General features: G+C 34.6%; 1 protein-coding gene across 1 annotated transcript; it reads right to left on the bottom strand.

Annotated features, from left to right (window-relative positions):
* Positions 1–1,175: 1,175 nt before the first annotated feature.
* On the bottom strand, positions 1,176–18,580 carry LOC133324250 (troponin C). The gene is made up of 4 exons (XM_061533101.1): positions 18,503–18,580; positions 5,664–5,691; positions 1,317–1,712; positions 1,176–1,240 (listed from the first exon to the last, which is right to left on the bottom strand). Exons 1-4 carry the CDS (start codon positions 18,521–18,523, stop codon positions 1,206–1,208), a joined length of 480 nt encoding a protein of 159 aa, XP_061389085.1. The 5' UTR covers positions 18,524–18,580; the 3' UTR covers positions 1,176–1,205.
* Positions 18,581–26,634: the final 8,054 nt, after the last annotated feature.

Here is a 26,634-nt window from a genome sequence, read left to right on the forward strand (position 1 = left end):
ATTTTTTAAAAAATATTTTTTCGAAGGCGTAGATTTTTTAAAGAATATTTTTCCCAAGATTTGGATTTCCCCCATTCCCTCAATAAAATGAAACTCCATTATAATTTATGTCTTCCACTTTGTTACATCCGGCTTAGTTTGTCAACGACTTTTATTTTATTCACATTAACAATTGTCTCCTACCATGGCTAAGGTAACATGGCCAATTGCTGTATTTTTTTTTTTTTTATTTAATTTACATTTAACTACAGTTTTGTATCAATAACGTTAATGAATGTTTTGTTGTTGTTGTTTTATTTTTTCTTATTAAAAACCTTCTATTCCTTATTATGGTGATCACTTGAAACCTTTTTTTTTTTTTTTTTTTGTTTTGAAAACTATACCATAATTCAAATAAAAATCAATGCAAGCAATTAAATATTAAATACGGAAATTTCAAATAAATAAAAATGAAAAAACACATATTCAAAGTCAATTAATTTGAAAAAAAAAAATTGAAAACAAATTCAAAAATTATTCAAATAAGGCAGAACAAATGACTCTCGATTGTAATCGAATACAAATATCGAATAATGTATTGTCTTAAAATTATATTCAAAATATTGACAGTTGACATGTGTCAATGTGTGTTGTTGGACATGAGAGATAATAACAATAATTATGACAATTCTGTTATGTTTGGCTGTTTATTGTTCTGTGACTTTGTCTGCATTTTGAATTTTTGGAGGTGGATTTTTTGGAGGTTTACTTCCTAATCCATACCCTGCCATCTCAAGGCATTGTATTCGAAGTGAAAGGAGTTCTGTGGGTGGTCTTTAGTGAAGGGTATCACTTTTGTTTCTGTGTGTGTTTTTTTTTTCAAATTAATTGATTTCAAAATTTAAATGTCCTGATTTGTTGTTGTTGCTTTTGTAATGAGTTCTTGTTGTTGTTTTTGGTTTTAGTAAATTGTTTTTATTATTTAATAATTAAAATTTATTAATAATTAAATAAAATGTTGAGTGTGTGTATTGTTGTTGTTGTTCTTCTTCTTATTGTTGTTGGATTTACAAAAGAAACAAATATTTATATTATTATGTATGTATATATATGTAGAATTATAGTAACTATATAAATTTGAATAAAAACGTATACATGCGAACGGTATTCCCTCTAATGGCGAAATTGCAAAAAGATTTTAAAATTTCAAAATTTGCAATTTGAATTTAGTCATCACCACCAGTCATGACTTCCATGAATTCTGTAAAACAGAAAATAGAAAAAAATTCATTAATCCCCCATTTCTTCCTCTCTCCCCCTTCTTTCCCTTAACTCACCATCAAAATCAACAGTGCCGGAACCATCAGAATCAATTTCCTCAATCATCATGTCCAAATCTTCATTGGTCAGCTTATCATCCAATTCACGGAGAATTTCACGCAACACCCCTGTAGTGATATAGCCATTACCCTCCTTGTCATATAAACGGAAAGCCTCTTTCAGTTCTTGCATCATCGCCTCGGCATCCTCTTCAACAAGGAAACGGGCGGCCAGTGTTGTGAATTCTTCAAATTCAATTTGTCCCGAACCATCTTCATCGACTTCGGCAATAATTTCAGCTAAGGTAGCATCGTCCAATTGATGACCCAACATACTGAGAATGGTACCCACCATCTGGGTATTGATGTAACCATTCTTTTCGGGATCGAAGGCATTGAAGGCATTGCGAAGGACTGGAAGAAAAAAAAACAACAACAAATTATTAATATTTTTTATGAAATAAATAGAATCATAACTTTTTAACAAATTCAAAGCATACTTTTAGGCGCACATTTAATTAAAAAAAACAGTAAGGAAAGTAGTAACAATCGGAAGGTACCGACTATATGTTAACCTTCACCACTTTGGGTATATTCAACATATGTGGCATTTTTGAAGGATCATTAAAATGAAATTGGGCCCATAAACATGTCATTCTGCAACCGATACTAAATTTTTCATTTGGCCAGATGGGCCAAAATTATGTAAATCTATTTAATCGGACGAAAATATTTATAAAAGCTATAACGAAATCTAAGCCGATTTCATTGAAACTTGTCGCAGAATATCGGCCACATTTTGAGTTCTTGGAGCATTATTTACTTAAAATCGGCAGGAAATCTGTATGGTAGTTCTATACAAATTTGAACCGATTTCAATAAAACTTTCCACATGCTAGGTTATATAAATTATATAACTTTGGGTCTTTGGTGCACCTTTTACTTAAAATCTGACGAAACAATATAGAGGAACTATATCTAAATCTGAACCGATTTCAAGAAAACTTGCTACACGTTATCTCATCATAACTACAATAAGTTGTGCAAAATTTTGTGTCAATCGGACCCACCTGGGGAGTTCGGTGCAGCATTTATATCTGACATCTAGGTTATACTAAGTTCAGTACGAAAGATATATGGGAACTTTGGTACACCAATTACATTAAATCGGACTAAAATGTATATGAGAGCTATATCTAAATTTGGACGGGATTTCAGGAAACTTAACACACATCATTCTAGACCTAATTCACTACGCTATGCCAAATTTCGTGCAAATCGAATGATATATAGGGACTTTGGTACACCATTTACCTTAAATCAGAAGAAAATATATATGGGAGCTATATCAAAATCTGACTCGATTTTCACGAAACTTAACATATATCATTTTAGACCTAATTCATTACGCTATGCCAAATTTCGTGCAAATCGAAGATATATGGGGACTTTGGTACACCTAAATCGGACGAAAATAGATATGGGACCTATATCTAAAACTGGACCGATTTTCACGAAACTTAACACACATCATTCTATACCTAATTCATTACGCTGTGCCGAATTTCGTGCAAATCGAAGGATATGTAGGGATTTTGGTGCACCATTTACCTTAAATCAGACGAAAATATATATGGGAGCTATATCTAAATCTGGACCGATTTCCAGGAATCTTAACACACATCATTCTAGATCTTATTCTGTACGCTATGCCAAATTTCGTGCAAATCGGAAGATATATAGTGATTTTGGTACACCATTTACGTTAAATCGGACGAAAATATATATATATATGGGAGCTATATCTAAATCTGGACCGATTTCCAGTAAACTTAACACACATCATTCTATACCTTATTCAGTACTCTATGCCAAATTTCGTGCAACTTGAAAGATATATAGGGACTTTGGTACACAATTTACCTTAAAGATATATATGGGGACGAAAATATATATGGGGGCTATATCTAAATCTGGACCTATTTTCAGGAAACTTAACACGTATCATTCTAGACCTAATTCAGTACGCTATGCCAAATATCGTGCAAATCGAAAGATATATAGGGACTTTAGTACACCATTTACGTTAAATCGGACGAAAATATATATGGGAGCTATATCTAAATCTGACCCGATTTTCACGAAACTTAACACACATCATTCTAGACCTAATTCATCACGCTATGCCAAATTTCGTGCAAATCGAAAGATATATAGGGACTTTGGTACTCCATTTACCTTAAATCGGACGAAAATATATATGGGAGCTATATCTAAATCTGGAACGATTTCCAGGGAACTTAACACACATCATTCTAGCCCTTTTTATGTACGCTATGCCAAATTTCGTGCAAATCGAAAAATATATACCTTAAATCGGACGAAGCTATATATGGGTGCTATATCTAAATCTGAACCGATTTTCACGAAACTTGACATACATCATTTTAGACCTAATTCATTACGCTATGCCTAATTTCGTGCAAATCGGAAGATATATAGGGACTTTGGTACACCATTTACCTTAAATCGGACGAAAATGTATATGGGGGCTATACCTAAATTTGGACCAATTTCCAGGAAACTTAACACACATCATTCTGGACCTAATTCAGTACGCTTTATTATTTTTTTATTATTATTTTTAAGTCCCATATAATGGGTGGATTTTGTTAAAGAATTTTTTTTCGAAGGCTTTAAGAGGTGCAGATTTTTTAAAGAACATTTTTCGAGGGCTATAAGAGGCATAGATTTTTTAAAGTATTTTTTCGAGGGCTATAAGAGACGTGGATTTTTTAAGTATATTTCTTCGAAGGCTATAAGAGGCGTGGATTTGTTAAAGTATATTTTTCGTGGGCTATTAGAGGCGTGGATTTGTTAAAGTATATTTTTTCGAGGGCCATAAGAAGTGTGGATTTTTTTAAGTATATTTTTTCGAGGGCTATAAGAGGCGTGGATTTGTTAAAGTATATTTTTTCGAGGGCCATAAGAAGTGTGGATTTTTTTAAGTATATTTTTTCGAGGTCTGTAAGAGGCGTGGATTTATTAAGGAATATTTTGTAAATAATATTTTTTCGAGGGCTATAAAAGGAGCGGATTTTGTAAAGAATATTTTTATTTTTTATGTTTAAAGAATATTTTTTCGAATGGTTCACAAAGGAGTAGATTTTTTTAAAAAAATATGGGGGGTCAGACAAGTGTAGATTACCCACTGTCCCATCCATCACTTTAAAGCTAACCATTACGATTTAACATCACTTAACCATTTTAGTATGGGTGATGGCAGTCCATGCCATGCGTAATTTCTTGAAATTCCACTCCTCGTTTGGCATATTTTACCTTCTCTTTTTATTCAGTGGCTACATTTCGGTTTTGGCATTTTTAAGTTGCCCTCTCCTATATCCCGCTTAACATTTCGTCCCTCTTTTTGTTATCTTTGCAGATTGAATAAGATTTTTGTGTGTAGTAGTTGGCTATCTGTCCACTAATCCAGCTGTGCTTGTCTATTCATCAACGGAGCTGATGTGCCACAACTGTAGCACGGTAAGCAGCAGCGTCTGCGGCTAGTTACGTGGGTGTTTTTTAGTGCACCATTGGTGGACAGCTGCTGTGTGTTGGTGGGTTTTGTTTAGCGTTTTGGTAAACACCATTCATTTAATTGTCGGAGGCCATTTCTTTGAGGTTTGCCTGCATTTTCGTTCGTTATTTAAAGCAATCTCTTAATTTCACATTAATCGCTTACTGTCAAGTGATTATAAATCGTTTAAAAGAGTTTTTTGGGTTTTTTATTTTTGAAAAAAATTGTCTGAAATGGAAAGTAGCCAGCACTAGCGTAGCTTTAAATAGTTCCTTGATTTAAAAAATCTGGAAAGGGGACAGTAGCCTTTTATGGCTTTATTCCAAGGCGTGTATTTTTTGAAGAATATTTTTTCAGGACTACAAGAGGCGTGGATTTTTTAAAGAATATTTTTTTCCAGGACTATAAGAAAGGGATTTTTTAAAGAATATTTTTGATTTAGGATTATAAGAGCTGGGGATTTTTAAAGAATATTTTTTTCAGGACTATAAGAGGCTTGGATTAATTAAAGAATATTATTTCAGGACTATAAAAGCCGTGGATATTTTTCCGGATTTTTTAATTATTATTGGATTTATTCCCAGGAGCTAATAAAACTAATTGTTGATAAATAAGAATCCGACGCCTCTGTTTTTTCATAGCCAAGCCAAGTAGTTTCATAGCCATCGTATATTCGGATATCTATTTTGTGTTCGCCACTTTGTTTTTCGTTTACTTTAATCTCTGTCATAATTTGTTAGAGTTTTTATCTCCATCATAATTAGTTATGAAATTTGGTTAATACTTACGAACAATTTGTTCCTTGTTCAAATCATCCTGAAAATATAAGAGAAAAGGTGACAAACTATTAATATTTATGCGGATTAATGAAATAGAAGAAAATATCAGAGAATGTGATCTCAGCTAGCAGAATGGCTAATTAGTGGATATTTTTTTATAAAAACAGGCTTTAAATTGTTTTTTTTTTTTTTTTTTTTTTTTTTTTTTGATAAACCCTAGCAATGGAAATGTTTATCGAGTATTTATATTGATGACATCTATATAAATACTCCTTTATCAGGATATTGATTCGATTTTTTGGGAAAGTATGAACCAATGTAAACCTTTTAAGACCTGTATAGCTATTGTATACAAAATTAATTATATTCGAGAAGTCCTCTTAGAGGGTCTTTTATATGAAAATTCTTAAACATATTATTTTCCTATATGAGTTCCTTAGGAGTGTTTTTCCTATATCCATCTTTTATTATTTTAAAATTCCATCCCTGACCAATATTAATTTGCACTACATATATTTATAAGCTTTCAACTAAGATGCAAGCAAACAAAAATATATTTGTTCACCTTGGTGTAACGATAGGTTTCACGTTGTCGTTGCCACAACGATTTCACAAATTCACATATCTCCCTGTAGTTGTCGGCATTGAAGGGATTGACAAACCTACAATAAGAAATTAAAATGTAGGGCTGCCTATTCTTTGAATTGAAATTAAAAAAATATTTCAGATATTTACCCCTCTGTGCCGCAGCAAACTATGAATGCTCTATACCAAATATTATGTAACCATTTTCTATAATCCTAAAATAGATCTTCAAGCATACAAAACAAAATAATATTTAAAGAGGATAATATATTATAAAAATCGGCAATACAATATTCTAAAACTTTTTAAGAATACATTGTTGATGGGCTTGGTTTAGAACCTTGGATAGTTTGAAGAGTATCAGGACTATAAAAGGCGTGGATTTTTTAAAGAATATTTTTTTCAGAACTACAAAAGGCGTGGATTTTTTAAAAGAATATTTTTTCAGAACTACAAGAGGTATGGATTTTTGAATAGATTATTTTAACGTTGGGCGCCATTTTGCATTTTTGTTAAATTTACCTTCGGGCTGAGTTACACTTTCAAAAGCATCCCTAAAAAGTCCATGGTTATGGTTTAGTTGGTCAATAATCCTTGCTTTTGGTCTTGCCTTTAAAATATTAGTTCAAAATTGTACGTTTCTTGTTCACCTGAACAATACAAACATCCCCAAAAAATCTTCGCTTCTGGATCAGTTTGAATAACATATTTTTAACGTTGGGCCAAAAATTGCTTACAAATTTTACGCATCTTGTTCAAATGACCCTTTACAAACATCCCGAAAAACTTTGTTTTTGTATCATTTGACCCAGTTTCAGTAACATATTTTTAATCTTGGTCGCCATTTAGCATATTGGATAGGTTGGCCCTTAACAAAACAAATAAAAATACTTAAAAATTGTACGCTTCTTGTTCAAATGACCCTTTACAAACATCCCAAAAATTTTGTTTCTGTATCATTTGACCCAGTTTGAATAAAATATTTTAACGCTGGGCATTTGGGCGCCATATAGCATTTTGGTTAGATTGGCCCTTAAAAAATCCTCAAAAATGGTAGGCTTCTGTATAAACTGTGCCATTAAAACAATTCGTAAAATGTACACGCTTCTGATTCAAATGACCTTTTACAAACCTCAATTCTGGCCCTTGCCTTTTAAAACATGCTTACAAGAACCACAAACTTTTGGTTTTGTTAAAAAAAAACTTGCTCATTTGGCTCTTAAAAAAATATTCTCAAAAAAAATCCTTTGTATCAATTGAATTTGTTTGAATGGAAACATTTTTGACGTTGGGCGCCATTTTCAAATTCAAAAAAAAAACATCCTCAAAAATATGCTCACTTCTGGCTAAGTTGGGGCTTTAAAAACATTCTCACAAATCCCAAACTTCTGCTTCTTGCCTTTTAAAACACACCCTTTAAACGGTCACTGTACAGGTTTAGTTGGAATTAAATATTTTTTACTTTGGGCGCCATTTTACATTTTGGTTAAAAAACCTAAGCTTTCGGCTAAATGGTATCCTTTAATAACATTGTTGTTGAGTTGACCCTTTATATGGGTCTGATATCCCAAGAAATTTCATCACAATGTCTATGAAAGGAAAATTTCTAACGTTGGGCGCCATTTTTAACAATTGGGCACCACTTTTATGTTCAAAAAAAAAAAAAAAAATATGTCCTCAAAAAATTGCTCACTTCTAGCTAAGTTTGTTCTTTAAAAAACATTCTAAAAATCCCAAGCTTCTGGCCCTTGCCTTTTAATACACGTCCTTCAAAAGTCCACTCTACTCATTTAGTTAGACCTTTAATGGAATTTAATATTCTTTTACGTTGGTCGCCATTTTGTAACATCGTGGTTCAGACGTGGTTCCACGCTTCTAATGCAATGTTTTTTTTTCGTAAAAAAAAATCGGTCCATAGAATGCATTGAAGGGGACATGACCTGTAATAATACATTGGCGATCAATAAAAAGCCATCATTCCATATCAGAGATTCACTTTAATTTACGTTGGGCGCCATTTTGTAAAACAGATGCAAAAGGTATATTACCTCCAATTTTTTGGTGCAATTCTTGTCCCAAGAAAGTATTATGCTAAATATAGAAGAAAATTTGCATTACACATAAAATCTTAAATGGGGCTTGGCCTTTGGAAAACAAATTGGCCACCAAAAAATAAGGTTTTCATTACCTATCTGAAATTTACCGGGATATGTACCTCAAATTCTTATTGGATCTGCTTTTCCAACGGAAAATGTTTCATAAAGTGTTGCTTTGGGCTCATCTTCAATTCATATCATATTCAATTCATATTTGGTAAAAATATATATGTTGCCATATTGGGCGCCATTTTGCAAAAAAAAAAAAGTGTCTAGCAATTTCGTAGTTAGTAATGGAATAGCCTTAACTCCTTAACAATATATATTGATGGTCTTATTCTAAATATATATTCTTAGGGGAAATAGTCTTTTCACTTAAGACCATCCACCAATGAATGACTTAGAAGAACTATTAAATATATTCTGACTATAGAAAAAGGGGACATGGCCTGCGATTTACACATTGACAGTCAATATAAATCCTTTATTCCAAATCTAAAACTTACTGAGGTGTGCAGCAGAAATTCTTGATGGAGATTCATGCTCTACTCTCATCTTCAACGTTGGGCGCCATTTTACAAAAGTAACTGAATAAAAAAAATGAAAAGTAATTATTTCACCAATAATCCTTAAAAGCTTGAGTCTACATTTAGGGACACTTTAAGCCCAATAGAATGTCTTCCATAAGAAAATGGAACGTATTCTAAAAGTTTAAAGATTTTCTAGGTTCTGATGACTGCAATTCGTGTGGGTTAATATTAAGAAAAATAATAATTGAATCTTGTTATAAATTGTGTTTCCTTCAATATTTAGTTTCATTATAACGTTGGGCGCCATTTAAGGAGATTTGCAAGATCGAAGGGTTTTGTGTACAACATAGGCATATTAACAGTAGAAATGCTCTGTATGGCAGCAGTTACGATTTGTATAGAAGTTTTCACAAGTTTTGCGTGTGAAAAATTAGTTATTATCTTGGGAGCCATTATTTTTTTTTCCCAGAATATATTAACATTCCTGTATAAATTGATTAACCTTTTTTTGTTAATTTCACTTAAACAAACTTTTTGATGACATTTTTGCCTAGGATTTTAAAAAACATATTTCGAATTGAAGATTCCTTAATTTTGAGTGAAATTTTTTCTTAAAAAAACTTGTGAATTTCATTAAAAATTTTTGAACCTATTCCACTCTTCTTGCAATCAAGTCCATCATAACACATTGTAGGATACCAAAAAAAATGCAATATAATTTATTGCTCGATATGGATGCAGTTCGTAGGTCCGCAGTCTCACACCGCCGTCTATGCAGATCAATAAAAATAGTTTGTGTTTGGGTTAATGGGATCATAAATTTCACTTGAAATTGGAATTTTTGATGATTTATTTTGGCCATAGAATTACAACATCGTCATCAGCAAAAAAATAATGGCTGGGATTATGACAGTGGCTGAGGATGATGACGATGACGATGTTGAAAATATTATGGTACACACAAATATGAAGAATTTCAAACACGCACACACACACATATTAATGAAGATTTTTTTTAATTTTTTAAAGGAATTTTTTTCAAAGGACATCATTTTTTTGCTCTACATAAAATTAACACTAACCGCCATGTTTGTTCTTGTTGCTGTAGTTGTTGTTACTTTAAAGAAGTTTTAAAGTTAAAAAAAATCGCCTATAAACGACTTTAACGCGATTATGCGGATTCAATAAAAACCACGTCTCGACAGCGTATGCCTTTCGTACGTCCGATTAACTGTGTTGGTTAAGGTGGTGCCGTTATCGCCTGCTAAGCCCAAGATTGTGGCGTTGAGTGGTGCGCTGGTGGGTGCACAGGTCTGTTGTTACGCTGAGAAATGATTTAGAAGAACTAAATCAATTACAAAATCTAAAGGCTTAGAACTTTTTTCCTCGGCTGCAGCGAAAGAAAAAACCCCCCTAGCTGTCTCCTCTCAAAAACATCATCATCCGCATCATCTTCAGCATACCACCATCATCCACCATAAAAACAAAAATTTACGCCAAATAATGCTCTTCTATTACACAAACAAATCGCACCAAAAAAAACAACAACAAAACTCAACAACAAAATTTGAATGAATATGAAAAGATGTGTCGTTTGAGTGGCTAGAAAAACAACCGCCAACATCTATACTCAGTACAAAAAAGGTGTAAAGAACTACAAATAAACACCAAAAACTATAAAAATATTTTTTGCTGTCGATTTTTTTTTCTTGGCGAAAAACCACACATCAACATTAGCCAGAGCCTCTATGCAGCAGCAGAAGCACCACCACCATCAGCAACAACAACAATAAATACATCGAATATATGAACCGACAAAAAAACACACACACCTCAAAACATTTGTCTCATCTCATGCAACATTGACAGAGCATGATGCAGCAGGCATATTTTTGCAACATCATTGCATATCGAGTCCACTGTTTGGGAGATAAAAGAAGGAATTTAAAAAAGAGCACTGAAAAACAAATAAAATGGAACCGGTAGAAAGAGGAACCTGAAACTTAGTACGTAACTTCATCTATTACAAATAGAATGCTATGGATAAATATGTATAGTTTTAATTAGTACTAAAAGTTGTACTAAATACTATATTACAATGGAACATGGATATTGAGCGACTGAAAGTGGTAGAGTTTGAAATTCTTGTATTTTATATGGAAATCCTGAATAATGTATAAATTGTTGTACAGCAATTCCGAATTCCACTTCTATTCCATTTAGTACCCTCATACTCATAAGCACTAATTTCTGAAACCTAGTTCCTTTTTCTATTATACAGATTCAAAATTGATCAGAATTACAAATATATATTCCAGCAAATACCTACAGGTTCCACATTTAGTTCCATTCAACACTTTTCGAACACAAAAGACTTCTACATTTTCAAGACTACCTCCATATACCAATCGTATTTCTATTTTCACTAACTTTCAATCCAGTTAATACCCAATTTTCGGTTTTCAGCTCTTTCCCTTACCCAAATTCAAATTGTTCCGAATTTAGTGCTATTCGTACACAAAGTTCGAATTTCCAAAGCTGTCTCCATAGCTCAATCCTAAACTTCAACAGTAATTTAAATTCCAAATTTAAGGATTTCAGACTTAGCCATTTACCCAAATCCAAATTGTACCAAATTTAGTACCATTTAGTACTCTTCATACACATAAGTACGAATTTCTAAAATGGAACATCTACATCTCTCTAACTTTCCATCAGTGAGCCACATTCCAAATTTCAGAATTCTAGCTCTTCCCGTTTGTCTAAACTTAATGCGGGGTCAAAGACCTTTAATCCGGATTAACCCTTAATACGGGGTCAATGACCCTCAATCCGGATTAAGCCTTAATCCGGGGCCAATGACTCTTAATCCGGATAAAGCCTTAATCCTGGGTCAATGACGTTTAATCCTGATTAAGCCTTAATCCGGGGTCAATGACCTTTAATCCTTAATCCGGGGTCAATGACCCTTAATCCGGGGTCAATGACCTTTAATCCGGATTAAGGGATTAAGTCTTAACCCGGGGATTAAACATTAATCCATTAATCCGGATTAAGCCTTAATCCCTTAATCCGGATTAAACCTTAATCCCCTAATCCGGCTTAATTAATTAAGGATTAAAGGATTAAGGATTAAAGGTCATTGACCCCGGATTAAGGTCATTGACCCCGGATTAAGGTCATTGACCCCGGATTAAGGCTTAATCCGGATTAAGGGTCATTGACCCCGGATTAAGACTTAATCCGGATTAAGGGTCATTGATCTCGGATTAAGGCTTAATCCGGATTAAGAGTCATTGACCCGGATTAAGGCTTAATCCGGATTAAGGGTCATTGACCCCGTATCAAGGTCATTGACCGGGATTAAGGCTTAATCCGGATTAAGGGTCATTGACCCGGGATTAAGGGTAATTGACCTCGGATTAAAGGTCATTGACCCCCGGATTAAGGCTTAATCCGGATTAAGGGTCATTGACCTCGGATTAAAGGTCATTGACCCCGGATTAAGGCTTAATCCAGATTAAAGCTTAATCCGGGTTAAGGGTCATTGACCTCGGATTAAGGTCATTGACCTCGGATTAAGGTCATTGACCCCGGATTAAGGGTCATTGACCCCGGATTAAGGGTCATTGACCCCGGATTAAGGGTCATTGACCCCGGATTAAAGGTCATTGACCCCGGCTTAAAGGTCATTGACCCCAGATTAAAGGTCATTGACCCCGGATTATAGGTCATTGACCCCCGGATTATAGGTCATTGACCCCCGGATTAAGGCTTAATCTGGATTTAGGGTCATTGACCCCGGACTAGGGCTTAATCCGGATTACGGGTCATTGACCCCGGATTAAGGGCCATTGACCTCGGATTAAAGATCATTGACCCCGGATTAAAGGTCACTGACCCCCGGATTAAGTCTTAATACGGATTAAGGGACATTGACCCCGGATTAAAGGTCATTAACCCCGGATTAAGGGTCATGGACCCCGGATTAAGGCTTAATCCGGATTAAAGGTCCGGTTTAAGGTCATTGACTCCGGATCAAGGTTTGACAAACGGGATGTGTTAGAGTTCTGAAATTTGGAATGTGGTTCACTGATGGAAAGTTAGAAAGATGTAGATGTTCCATTTTTGAAATTCGTGCTTATGTGTAATTGCATTTAGTTGAGCCAATACTTAAAAATAAGAATTAGAATTACTATTGGAGTACTGAATTGAGATAGCTGTACAAAATCGTTCTTATGTGTACGAAACGTACTAAATGTATATTACAGAACCTTTATTTTGGAGGAACTGTCTATAGAAGACCTAAAGCAGGTCTTCGGACTGTGGAAAACCCAGTGATGGTCTTAGACAACCGACAACCTATTGGGAGTTTTTTTGTGCAGAAGCAGTCCACTGTCTATGGAAGCACAGATTTATAGAAGGTCCTCTGTCCTTAATGTTCAGATCTATAGAAGGTCGTATGACCAGAGGATGTCTTATACTCCAATAAAAACCCTTAAAAAACCCTTAAGCGTGGATTTTTAATAAATATTTTCCGAAGATCATAAGGCTTGGCGTGAAGGACTCTTAGGCCTGGATTTTTAGAACAAAATATATTTTTTCTAGTCCTCCGAGGGTGGATATTTAAAAAAATATATATTTTTAATGACTTTTGGATAGAAGAACCATCCAGAAGAAGAAAGGATAACGTGGAAGAAAGAACCAGTCTTAGATCTTATGTCAAAAATATTTGTTTACAGTCGCTCATTTTTTAATGTTGCTTCCAAAGTCCAATGATTTTTTTAAGAAATTGTATACCCTTCACCACAAAGGAAACGATATAGACACACATTTCCTTTTGAGAAGATGCATAGAATCCCATTTTTTGTCAGTCCGTCTGTCTGTCTATATTAAATTGTAAACAAAGTACAGGTCTCATTTTTGATTCGAATTGGATAAAATTTGGCACATTTGGATAATTTTTTATAATTCGGCATTCATAAATATTTATACCCTACACAACTATGTTGTCATGGTATTATATCATTGTGCAGCTCCAAGAGTTTGTAACGCCGCGAAATATTGGTCCTAGACCCAACATTAAGTATACCGATCGTCATATCTCGACCAGCTGAATCGATCTAGAGATGTGTGTCCTTCCGTCCGTCTGTCCATTATAATTTGTAAACACGATACAGGCCACAGTTATGGACCAATCTTCACGAAATTTTGCATGTGGGATGGGCTCTACCCAATGAAGATCCCTATTGTTTTTGGAAAAAATCGTCTGATTTTCCGATCGTTCCAGATGCCGCAATTATGGCCTAAACATCGCGAATTTTTGCATGGAGAAGGGTATAGGGCCAAAGAATAAGCATGCCTGTTTTGATAAAGATCGGTCAATATTTAGCGGGTCAGATGGACCCATAGTTTTGTGTGAAAATTGACTATATTTGTATTCTATAGCGTATATATTTACTCTCGAAGGATATAGACCCGAGAAGTTGATAGTATATTCAAGAGGAGTTGTTGGCCTTTAAATTGATACCAATTATATTGGCGTATGTACTCGGATGTGGGAGTTCAATTTTTTTCTGTTATTAGTTTTATTTTTTATCTTTATGATCACGTCATCACCACCATCAGCAGCAAATGACAAAAAATTGAAATAGAAATTCCGCGCCGGGGGAAACACTTCAATGTAAATATGATATAATTTTGTAATAATAAATTGCTCATTTTGTTAAACACTATAATCCAATGTTTGCTACTTATGTTGCCAACACGAGTTTTTTTCTTTTTTTAATTTTGAGAAAAAATATTGAATTTAATTAAAAAATAGAGAAAAGTACCATAAAATAGGCAGGCATCAAATTTTCTCTTGACTACTATTTTAGATCACATTCCGCTGCTGTGGCAAGAGAAATGAGACTTTTGCCATGTGCTTCATGTTGCATAGAAGAAAATGTGCCTTTTTCGATTTTATATGGTAGGCCCGAACACAATGCAGTTTGCCAAAGGGTAAGAGAATACAAATGAATTTCTATTTAATAAAAAATATCCTCAGGTTCCTGAGGAAGTTTTTCCATAGAAAAATATATCCTATGGTTAATAAATATTTTTTCTGTAGATAAAAAATTATCCCCGGGTTCCTGACGAAATTTTCCTATAGATAAAATACCTTAAATTCGGAAGCATTTTTTTGTGCTATAGAAAAAAATACCTCATTTTTTCTACACAAAAAATATAAAAATAAATCTTTATCATTTTCAAAATTTTGAAATTTTTCAGATTTTCCTTAAAATATAATAAAAAATTCAAATATTTTATTTTTCAAAAACAAAATTATATTTATACATATATCATAAGTCATATATCATCATCAATTATTTTCAACAATATATACATACATATATCGTCAACGAAAAACCTGTTGCACTAGCTTCTCTTCTTCTTCTGCTGCTGTCAGTCTCCGAGATAATTTCTAAACAGAGCAACGCCTAATTATTCTGACCCTGAAGTGTATTTTTTCAAGTATTCCGAAATTTAGTTTATTTCAGGGGTGTTTTGGCTGCTGCATGCAAACAGCAATAAATTTTCATATTATAAACATTAAAACACACACACACATACATCTGAATATAGAGATTAAGGTACACGTAGAGAAGGTTTCGGAGTGTCATAGCTAAAAATGTCATTTAAAATATTTATTGTTTATTTCAATAGAATATTGAGACGATGCTAACCCGCAAAAATTTTAGGAAATCAAAAAAAAATGTATAAACAACTATAAACAGTGTCATAGGAAAAGAAAAGAAAAAAATAATAATAAGAAAATATGTTAAGTACAATGTGAATAGATGAGTTTGTGTGTGTGTGTGTGTGTGTGTGTGTCATGCTTCTATGTCAGCATATGTTTTAGCTCACATGCTGATTAGATGCTAAACAAATGCGAACAAAATGCACGTTTTTTATTTACATTTTGAAGATAATCAATTTTATTTTTTTTAGAGGTTTGAAAATCATGTTCATTGTGTTCGTGGTTCGCCAAACCAAAGTTCATTGTTTGGTAATTTAGACGTATGAGTAATAATGTGTGTGGTTGTAAACAATGTTACTCATACGCAACAATTAACTGAGGGGTTAATGCGTTTGGTTCAACAGCGGTAATAATTTTGTGTGACTATGATTTTTTCAACACAACACCGGCGAAATGTTTTTTTTAAGTTCACTAAACCTCGCCATCAACCTGAGTCATTTTTTATAGAAAAAATGGCTCATTTTTTTTCTTAATAAAAAATCATTAGGATCCATTTGAAAAAAAAAATCGCCAGGACCTGAGGATACACAACTACACAATTATGTTGTCAAGGCATTATAGCTGTGTGCAGCCCCAAGAGTTTGTAACGTCTCGAAATATTTATCCTAGACCCATCTTTAAGTATATCGATCGTCATATTTCGACTAGCTGAGTCGATTTAGACATGTGTGTCCGTCCGTCCGTCTGTCCATTATAATTGGTAAACACGATACAGGCCACAGTTATTGACCAATCTTCAAGAAATTTTGCATGTAGGATGGGTTCTGGCCAATGAAGACCTCTATTGGGTAAAGATCGATTAATATTTAGGGGATGAAAGTAATCAAAAACTTTATTTTTGCCTGATTTTCTGATCACTCCAGAGGCCGCAACATCGCGAAATTTTACATGGAGAAGGGGATCGGGCCAAAGAATAAGCATGTTTGTTTTGATGAAGATCTTTCAATATGGACCCTGATTTTTGTGTGAAAAATGACAAAATTTATATTCTATGGCGTATATATTTACTCCTGAAGGACATAGACCCGAGAATTTGATGGTATATCCTAGAGGAGTGGTTGGCCTTAAAATTGATACCAATTATATTGTCCTATGTACTCGGAGGTGGTAGTTACACTTAAATATATAGAGGTTACAACTATCACGAAATATTGCTCCGGCTCGGAATAAAAATCGGCAGGAAGTTAGAGTTCCATGGTAGTTGTGTAGGGTATCGTATGGTCGGCCCCGTCCGACCATACTGCTTTACTCACTGGTTTTAATCTCGAAACAAAAATTTGTCTGAAACCTAAGAACATTTTTTTTTATTTTTAAAGAATAAGTTTGTAAGGAACCCGAGGATATTTTTACATACAAAAAATTTGCAAGGAACCTGAGGACATTTTTTCTATACAAAAAAAAAACGCCAGGAACCTGATGATATTTTTTTCTATGGAAAAAATCGTCGGGAACCTGAAAATATTTTTTCTATAGGAAAAATCGTCAGGAAACTGAGGGGACCTGACCAATTTTTTTGTAGTCCTCACAGAACGTGACGAATTTTTTCTATAAGAAATAGTAGTCCTCAGGGGACCTGACGAATTTTTTTCTATGGAAAAAAGTAGTCGTCAGGAGACCTGACGAATTTTTTTCTATAGAAAAAAAATCATCAGGAACCTGAGGACATTTTTTTCTATAAAAAACATTTTCTTCTATAGAAAAAATATCGTCTGGAATTAGAGACATTTTTTTATATAAAAAACAAAATCGTCAGGAACCAGAGAACATTTTTTTCTATAGAAAAAAAATCGTCAAGAACCTGAGGACATATTTTCTATAGAAAAAAGATTGTCAGGAACATGAGGAAATTTTTTTCTATAGAAAAAAGATCGTCTGGAACCAGAGGAAATTTTTTTCTATAGAAAAAAAATCGTCAGGAACCTGAGAACATTTTTTTCTATAGAAAAAAAATCGTCAAGAACCTGAGGGCATTCTTTTCTGTAGAAAAAAGTCGTCAGGAACCTGAGGACATTTTTTTTTCAGAAAAAAATCGTCAGGAACCTGAGGACATTTTTTTTTCTACAGAAAAAAAATTGTCAGGAACCTGAGGACATTTTTTTCTACAGAAAAAAAATCGTCAGGAACCTGAGGGCACTTTTTTCTATAGAAAAAAAAAATCGTCAGGAACCTGAGGACATTTTTTCTATAGAAAAAAAATCGTCAGGAACCTGAGGAAATTTTTTTCTAAAATTGTTGGGAAACTGAGGAAATTTTTTTCTGTAGAAAAAACTCGTCAGTAACCTGAAGACAGTTTTTCTATAGAATAAAAATCGCCAAGAACCTGAGAACTTTTTTTCTATAGAAAAAAATCGTCAGGAACCTGAGGAAATTTTTTTCTATAGAAAAAAATCGGTAGGAACTTGAGGACATTTTTTCTGTGGAAAAAACTCGTCAGTAACCTGAAGACATTTTTTCTATAGAATAAAAATCGTCAGGAACCTAAGGACATTTTTTAAAGAATAAAAAATTGTCAGGAACCTGAGCACTTTTTTCTATAGAAAAAAATCGTCAGGAACCTGAGGAAATTTTTTCTATAGAAAAACCATGCCTCTTGTTGACCTTGAAAAAAATATTCTTTAAAAAATCCACGCCTTGGATAGGCCTTGAAAAAATATTCTTTAAAAAATCCACGCCTTGGATAGGCCTTGAAAAAATCTTTATTAAAGAATCCACGTCTCTTGTAGGCCTTTTTTGTCTTAGAAGTAATCAATTATCACTTAAATTCAATTCCGAAGATATTTTCTAAGAATTTTCAGTCCCATTTTAATTCACATTTCACAACACAAAATTATTTACCATAATACTGGAGCTGGTCATATTGAATGGTTTTTATTTTCACTTGGCAGCACAGAACAATAGAAAAAAACAAAGTTTCCCGAATTTGAGTTTCAGCACTCGGAATTTGGTTAGGTTACGTTTTGTATGGAGGAGGTTGGTATTTTCCGTTCCGAATTAGTGACAAAACTAAACTGGCTGACTGGATGTGCTTTATGGAGGTAAGCCATAATTTATTTTGGCTAGAATTTCTATGGCGGATACCAAAAGTCAAACAAAAGATCACACACACACCCTCACATGCACACACCAGACTTCGTCGACATACTTGCAAACTAATATACCATATCCATAATTATCAGCAACAACAACAAAATAGAACCCGAACAAAAACAATAACAAGAAATCCATAGCCAACAGATCATATAGTCGGAACTTTTTTTTTGCTTTTGCCCTGCCAGCCAGCCGTCTACATTTCACCAAAATCGCTGTTCGTTCTAGTAATGCCATTCGCGGGTTGGGGTTGTTGTTAGTATTGGTATTTGTTGTTATCCATTATGACGTCGAAAGTATCCACCGAATAGAATATTATTTATTTTCTTGGGTTGACTGACATGACACATCTTGAGAAGTGCGGGTGTTGGAGGTGGGGGAGGTCTTTTGGGGGCATCTAAGTGAAATACCTTCGAAAATAAGAACAATAAACGGCAACTGCAAGAGCCAAATAAAAATAATAAATCTGACCAGAAATAAGACATCCCAGACGGCCAAAATAAATGAATTCTGAATCGCAATCTTGTTTACTTTTGGAAATCCACTATAATAAATATGGTGGTGTTGTTGTTGTGAACATTTCAAAAAAAGAACAAGCAAAAAAAAGTTATGAGGAAATAATTAAAACAAATTCAATTAAAAATGTTGAACACAAGTAGACAGCTTTGAGGAAAAGAAGAAAAAATCGCGAAATTTTTATCCTGTAGAAAAAATTTCATCAGGAACCTGGAAACATGTTTTTTCTACAGAAAACATTACCACCAACCTGGGGGATAATTAAAAAAAAATTACAGGATCCGGATGACATTTTTTGTTAAGAATTTTCTTTAATTAATTTCTATAGAAAAAAAATATTCGAGGGGATAAATGTCCGAAGTTCAACTGAGTATTTACTTAGCTGACTTGTTACAGAACGGTTGTTTCATAAGCCGAGCTTATAAAAGATTTCCAAGCGCGTCCTCCAATTGATAGACCACGTTCCGAGATGTTGTTTGTCTACTTGGTCTTTCCATCTGATTCGTGGCCTTCCCCTTCTACGGGAACCATCAATAGACTTGCTTATATATGCTTTTTGAGTTGGGGCATTCTCATTCATGGCCTAGCCAACGTAGTCGCTGCAGCTCAATACGACTGACTACGTCGTCCGCGTATAAATTGTAGAGCTCGTAATTCATTCGACGCCGATATTCACCATCGACGCAGATAGGCCCGTAGATCTTTCAGAGAATTCTTCTTTTAAACGCCCCAAGAACTGCCTCATCTGCTTGCGCATGTACCCATGCTCAGATCCATATAACAGCGCGGGTAGTATCAGCGTCTTGTAAAGTGTGAGTTTGGTCTGGCAAAAGGTGATCTTGTTTCTAAACTGCTTACTTAGACCATAGTAGCATCGATTGGTCATCACTATCCTTCTCCGAATTTCAAAACTGATGTCATTCGTTTTATTTATGACTGTACCAAGGTAATCTTTAACTACCTCGAAGCTGTAGTTCTCAAGTTCCACAGTTGGTCCGAGTCTACTGGACGTCTTGTGCGTTGATACCATCATCTTGGTCTTCTCGCCGTTTATTGCCAGACCCACTTTGGCAGACTCCTTCTCAATTTGTTCAAATGTGGATATTACCGCTCTCAGTGTTCGACCCATTATGTCGATGTCATCGGCGTAGGCGAATAACATGTGTAGTTTGGTGTACATAGAGCCATTTCTGTTCACCTTTGCGTCTCGTATGACCTTTTCCAGCAGGATGTTAAAAAGATCACACGACAAATTGCCACCATGTATGAATCCACGTTCGGCATTGAAGGTCTCCGATAGGGCCTTTCCGACGTTAACTGCTGACCTTGTGTCACTTAAAGTTATCCTGCATAGCCGTATTAATTATGCAGGAATGCCGAACGTAGACATGGCTTTAAACATCTCTGAACGGATAGGGCTTTCGAATGTGGGTTTATAGTCGACGAATAGATTCTATTTGTCGATGTGTTTTTTGTGGGCTGTTTCCAGGATTTGGCGCAGAGTGAAAATCTGGTCAATGGTGGATTTGCCAGGTCTGAAGCCACATTTGTATGGTCCAATAATGCCATTGACCATTAGATTCAGTCGTTCACACAGTACGCTAGATAGCACTTTATATGCACTTTATATTCCTCTATAGTTGGCACATATCGTCTTGTCTCCTTTTTTGTGCACGGGACACAGTATGCTGTGGTTCCAATCGTTGGGCATACATTCTTCTAGCCAAATTGTACTAATCAGCTGGTGCATGCTCCTGACCAGCATCTGACCACCAGTCTTGAATAGTTCGGCTGGTAACCCATCGGCACTAGCTACTTTATTGTTCTTGAGACGATTAATTGATTTTATGACCTCATGTTGGCTAGGTGGTATACACTCTATACCGTCATCTATTATTGGTTCTGGGGTATCCTCTACACCGCTACTATTTCATACCAGAAGTTTTTCAAAATGCTCCTTCCAGATCCTCAGCAAGCTGTCTGTATCTGTCACCAGGATCCTCAGCACGCTGTCTGTATCTGTCACCAGGTTTTCTTATTCATATCTACAGGAGGATGTGCCTGCACCAAAACCTTCGGTATGGTGTTTTACTCGTTGGTAAAATTTCCGGACTTGATTCTGGCTCCTATACATCTAGATTTGCACACATTCACGTTTTTCTTCTTCTTTTTTCTGAAAATACGTTTCTCCTCTCCAAGGTTAACCTATACGCTGCGTTTTTCACATCAGTAGCATTACGACACTCCTGACGGTACCATAGATTTCTTTTTTTGGTATCCAAGCGTTGTTTTTGCTGCAGTTCGTAGGGAGTGTGCAATTCTTTACCATTGTGCTTCTATACTATTATCGGGACAAGAAGTGCTTTTGTCAAGCAGGTAGGTAAGTTGAGCGAGGTAGGCCTCTGCTACCTGTTGTGTTTGTAGCTTTTCGACGTAGAGTTTCCGTTTTGTATTAGATCGCACCTTTGCTGCAAAATTAAGACGAGTGCGAACCTTGGCTGCTAACCGAATCGATATTCGCTCCTCGGATCGATCGAACGTCTAATACACTGGATGAATGCCTTCCGTCTATCACAACATAGTCAATTTGATTTCTCGTTGCTTGATCAGAGAAGTCCAGGTGCCCTTGTGTATATCGAGATGCTTGAATCTGGTGCTGCTAATTACCATGTTTTTTTGCTGCCGCGAAGTCAATCAACCTCATGCCGTTGTCTGATGTTTCTTCATGGAGGCTGAATTTTCCGACGGTGGGTGGGATATTTTCCCTTCCGATTTTTGCATTAAAATCTCCTAGCAGAATTTTCTTTTTCTTTGCTTTTTCATAGTAGGTTCGGTTTTGCGAGTGTGGGCAACTAACCCGACGCCTCAACCCATTTTTTATAGTTCTTATGGGTGAACTCGCGGAACATATTAGCCCACTATTTCATCGGGTGATGAAAATAGGTACCCAGGTGACACCGAGGGGCCATGATAAGACTGGACTTGGCCATGTTGAAGCTACTTAGAGCCGTTGCTTGGTATCTATCATCCCTTTCGCCACCCTTTAAGCCCTAATAGAGGCGTGAATTTTTTAAAAAATACTTTTTTAAGGCCTAAAAGAGGCGTGGATTTTTTAAAAAATATTTTTTCAAGGCCTAAAAGTGGCGTGGATTTTTTTTAAATATTTTTTCAACTCCTAAAAGAGGCGTGGATTTTTTAAAATATTTTTCAACTCCTAAAAGAGGCGTGGATTTTTTAAAAATATTTTTTTAAGGCCTAAAAGGGGCGTGGATTTTTTAAAAAATATTTTTCAACTCCTAAAAGAGGCGTGGATTTTTTAAAAATATTTTTTTAAGGCCTATTTCTAAATAATGAATGAGTTTTCAATACAAAATTGTTTATTCGAAATTCCAATGCAAATTGACTGTTGACAGAACAGAAACATATAAATGTATATTAGAGTGAATAAATAACAATGCTTTGAGTTCCAATATCGATACCTGTGTTGACAAGATTTTTGTTACTACTGGATATCTGAAATGTAAAATGGCGCCCAACTAAAAAAACACTCAACCACCCTAATATACACCTTTATGATCTATGGATGTTTATCAAATAAATGTCAAACATCGAAAATGTATCTGTTAGCACCTCATCCACATCATCAGCAACCGGAAAATGCTGTGAACGGTACATTGTGTGGATGGGGCGTGATCCATTCCCATTGAAATGTCAAGGTGATTTATGAGCTTCTTGGAAAATTTAAACAAAAAATATTTGTACGACATTTGTAAACAGGTAGGCAAAGAGGATCATGAGATATTTAAAGACTAAATACCGACCTCCTGACAAACTCTTGAGGTAGGGGGTTCCTTTCGTCGACCCTTTTTAATCTGGGGCCTAATAAGATGATGTGAGGAGTCATTATAGAAAATAAGTATTTCAGATTCTTTAATGGAATATTTTGGATCCCCTAACCCCTTTTTCGTCTTCCAATATCGTAGCAATTAATTTCCCCAATTGTCAACGCAAATGCTCTTGAAAGCAAAAAATATCTTTCCTCTGACGTTATTCTCGTACAAACGAAAAGAATGACAACCAGAAGCTGGCTATTATTTTCGAATAGTCCATTATCCACTATTGGGGTTGGAGGGTGGTGGGTGAGGCGTGAGAATTCGTTGAACACCAAAATGAATTGTTTTTTGGTGATTGGTACAAATTGTTTTGTTTTATGCGATGACAACATTAAAGGAGAAATGGACCCGATAAATGTCTCCATTATAAAATATTGGCAGACAAGTGCTAAATTATGTCGTTCTTTTTTTCGACGAATTCTTTTGGATTATTCACTCGTGTTATAGATCAAATGAGGTTTTCGGAATTGATGTCATAAATTATTTAATAAAGAACAAAAAAATGGAATGAAGAATATTGAGACGAAAAGAGAATGGAGAAAAGATACAGATGATAGTCCTGTGGGGACCTGATGAATTTTTTCCTATAGAAAAAATAGTCCTCTGGAAAATAAAATACATCAGGTCCCCTGAGGATTATTTTCAGTCTATGACATGAAAAAATAGTCCTCAAACTATTTTTCCAAGGTCTACAAGAGGCTTGGATTTTTTAAAGAATATTTTTTTCAAGGCCTATAATAGGCGTGGATTTCTTAAAGAATTTTTTTCAAGGCCTAAAAGAGGCGTGGATTTTTTAAAGAATGTTGTTTTCAAGGCCTACAAGAAGCGTGAATTTTTAAAGAATATTTTTTAAGACATGGATTTTTATACCCTTCACCACAGGGTATTATGTCTTTGTGCATAAGATTGTAACAGGCAAAAATAATCGAGATAGACCCATGGTTTCTTTTGAGAATATGAATAGAATCACTTTCTGAATCGATTTATGCATGTCTGGCCATGTTAAATTGTAAACAAAGTACAGGTCGCATTTAAGGTACTGAATTAGGTCCAGAATGATGTGTGCTAAGTTTCTTGAATATCGGTTCAGATTTAGATATAGCTCCCATATATATTTTCGTCCGATTTAAGGTAAATGGTATACCAAAGTTCCTATATATCTTTATATATATATATATATTTTTTTTTAAGTCTAGAACAAAGTGTGCTAAGTTTCGAGAAAATCGGGTCAGATTTATATATAGCTCCCATATATATTTTCGTCCTATTTAATGTAAACTGATTGGCAAAACGTACTGAAATTAGTATTCCTTCGAAAGGGCGACGTCTGTTAGGATACATATGTAGACTTTACTACTGTCCTTACGGTTTTCTCAGGAGAATTTTTTTCTATAAAAAAATAGTCCTCAGTAGACCTGATGAATTTTTTTCTATAGAAAAAAATAGTCCTCAGGAGACCTGATGATTTTTTTTCTATAGAAAATAATAGTCCTCAGGAGACCTGATGATTTTTTTTCCTATAGAAAAAAATAGTCCTCAGGAGACCTGATGAATTTTTTTCTATAGAAAAAAAAAAATAGTCCTCAGGAGAACTGATGATTTTTTTCTATAGAAAAAAAGTCCTCAGGAGACCTGATGAATTTTTTTCTATAGAAAAAAAGTCCTCAGGAGACCTGATGAATTTTTTCTATAGAAAAAAAGTCCTCAGGAGACCTGATGAATTTTTTTCTATAGAAAAAAAAATAGTCCGAATTTATGTAAATGGTGCACCAAGATGATTTTTTTCTATAGGGAAAAAAATATGTCCTCGTGAAAAGGAGACCTGATGCATATATTTTTCGATTTAAGGTAAAAAAAATAGTCCTACAAACTGCAGCAAAAGACCTGATGAATTTTTTTCTGATATGAAAAAAACAGCGTAGGAGACCTGCGGACATTTTTTCATAACGCGACGGAGAACTATCCTCAGGAGACCTGATGAATTTTTTTCTAAAGGTAAAAAAAAGAAAAACGTGAGACCTGATGAATTTTTTGCCAGGATATGAAAAACACATAGCAAAAAATAGTCTTCAGGAGACCTGATGAAGTTTTTTCTATAGAAAAAATAGTCCTCAGGAGACCTGATGAATTTTTTTCTATAGAAAAAATAGTCCTCAGGAGACCTGATGAATTTTTTCTATAGAAAAAAAGTCCTCAGGAGACCTGATGAATTTTTTTTTAAAGAACAAAAGGCCTACAAGAGGGAGACCTGATGAATTTTTTCTATAGCAAAAGGCCTACAGGAGACCTGATGAAGAGGCGTGGATTTTTGACAGAAATTTTCTCAAGGCCTACAAGAGGCGTGGATTTTTTAAAGAACATTTTCTCAAGGCCTACAAGAGGCGTGGATATTTTAGAGAACATTTTCTCAAGGCCTACAAGAGGCGTGGATTTTTTAAAGAACATTTTCTCAAGGCCTACAAGAGGCGTGGATATTTTAGAGAACATTTTCTCAAGGCCTACAAGAGGCGTGGATTTTTTAAAGAACATTTTCTCAAGGCCTACAAGAGGCGTGGATTGTTTAAAGAATATTTTTTTTTTTGGGGACTCAGGCATGGATTTTTTATAAAAATTTTTTCATTTAATTTTTTTCAAGTACCCAAAAAATATGTGTTCTGCCAAGAATTCAATTTATCTTGGTTGAGTGGCCACAGCAAAGAGCTATGGTTTTCATTATTTTCCTCTTCATTTGTTTTGTTCACTTAGTTAAATTTTCATTTCTATTTTCTTAATTTTTTTTGAAAAAATAATTGAATTCCTTGTTAGTGTTGGCGGTTGGTTTGGTTGGTTGCTGGGGGTGCTGCGCCGTTTTTGTGGCATACCGGTGGGCCAAATGACGTTTTCCGCTTTTTCTAGCTGTTGTTCATCTTATTTGTAGTCATTTGCTGAAAAATTTGCAATTTATTTTTAAGCAACATTTTTCTATTTCTGGTTCAGGGTAGTTGTCTCTGTGTGTGTGTGTTTTTTTGTGAGTGCATGTGTGGCTGGGTGTTGTTTCATGGTGTGTGTATGTGTATTTGATTTGGATGTATATGTTTTTTGGCAATTGCTGCCCTTTTTATTTCGACAATTGTACGATAAGCTTCTGACTTTTCATTTCGTTCGTCTGTCTGTCGGTATGAAATTGTTTTTTGGCATCGTTGCAGAGAGGCATTCAATGCACCTCAAACTGCACGAAATGATCAACAAGTGGATTTTTTTCCTGATTTTCTATTTTAATTTTTTTTTTTACAACAAACCAACTATATTTGTAAACAATTATTTTATGCGGGGCAATATATCGAACACGATAAAAAATTTTGATCCGACACATTTTCTAAAGATAATTTATTAAGGCCTTCAAGAGGCTTAAATTTTTTTAAAGAATATTTTCCAATGCCTATCTAGGGCGTGGATTTTTTAAAGAATATTTTTTCAAGGCCTACATAAGGA

The sequence above is a fragment of the Musca vetustissima genome, unplaced genomic scaffold (genome assembly GCF_032173495.1).
Source record: "Musca vetustissima isolate MV318-11 ecotype Yass unplaced genomic scaffold, APGP_CSIRO_Mvet_v1 utg16721, whole genome shotgun sequence".
NCBI lineage: Eukaryota > Metazoa > Arthropoda > Insecta > Diptera > Muscidae > Musca > Musca vetustissima.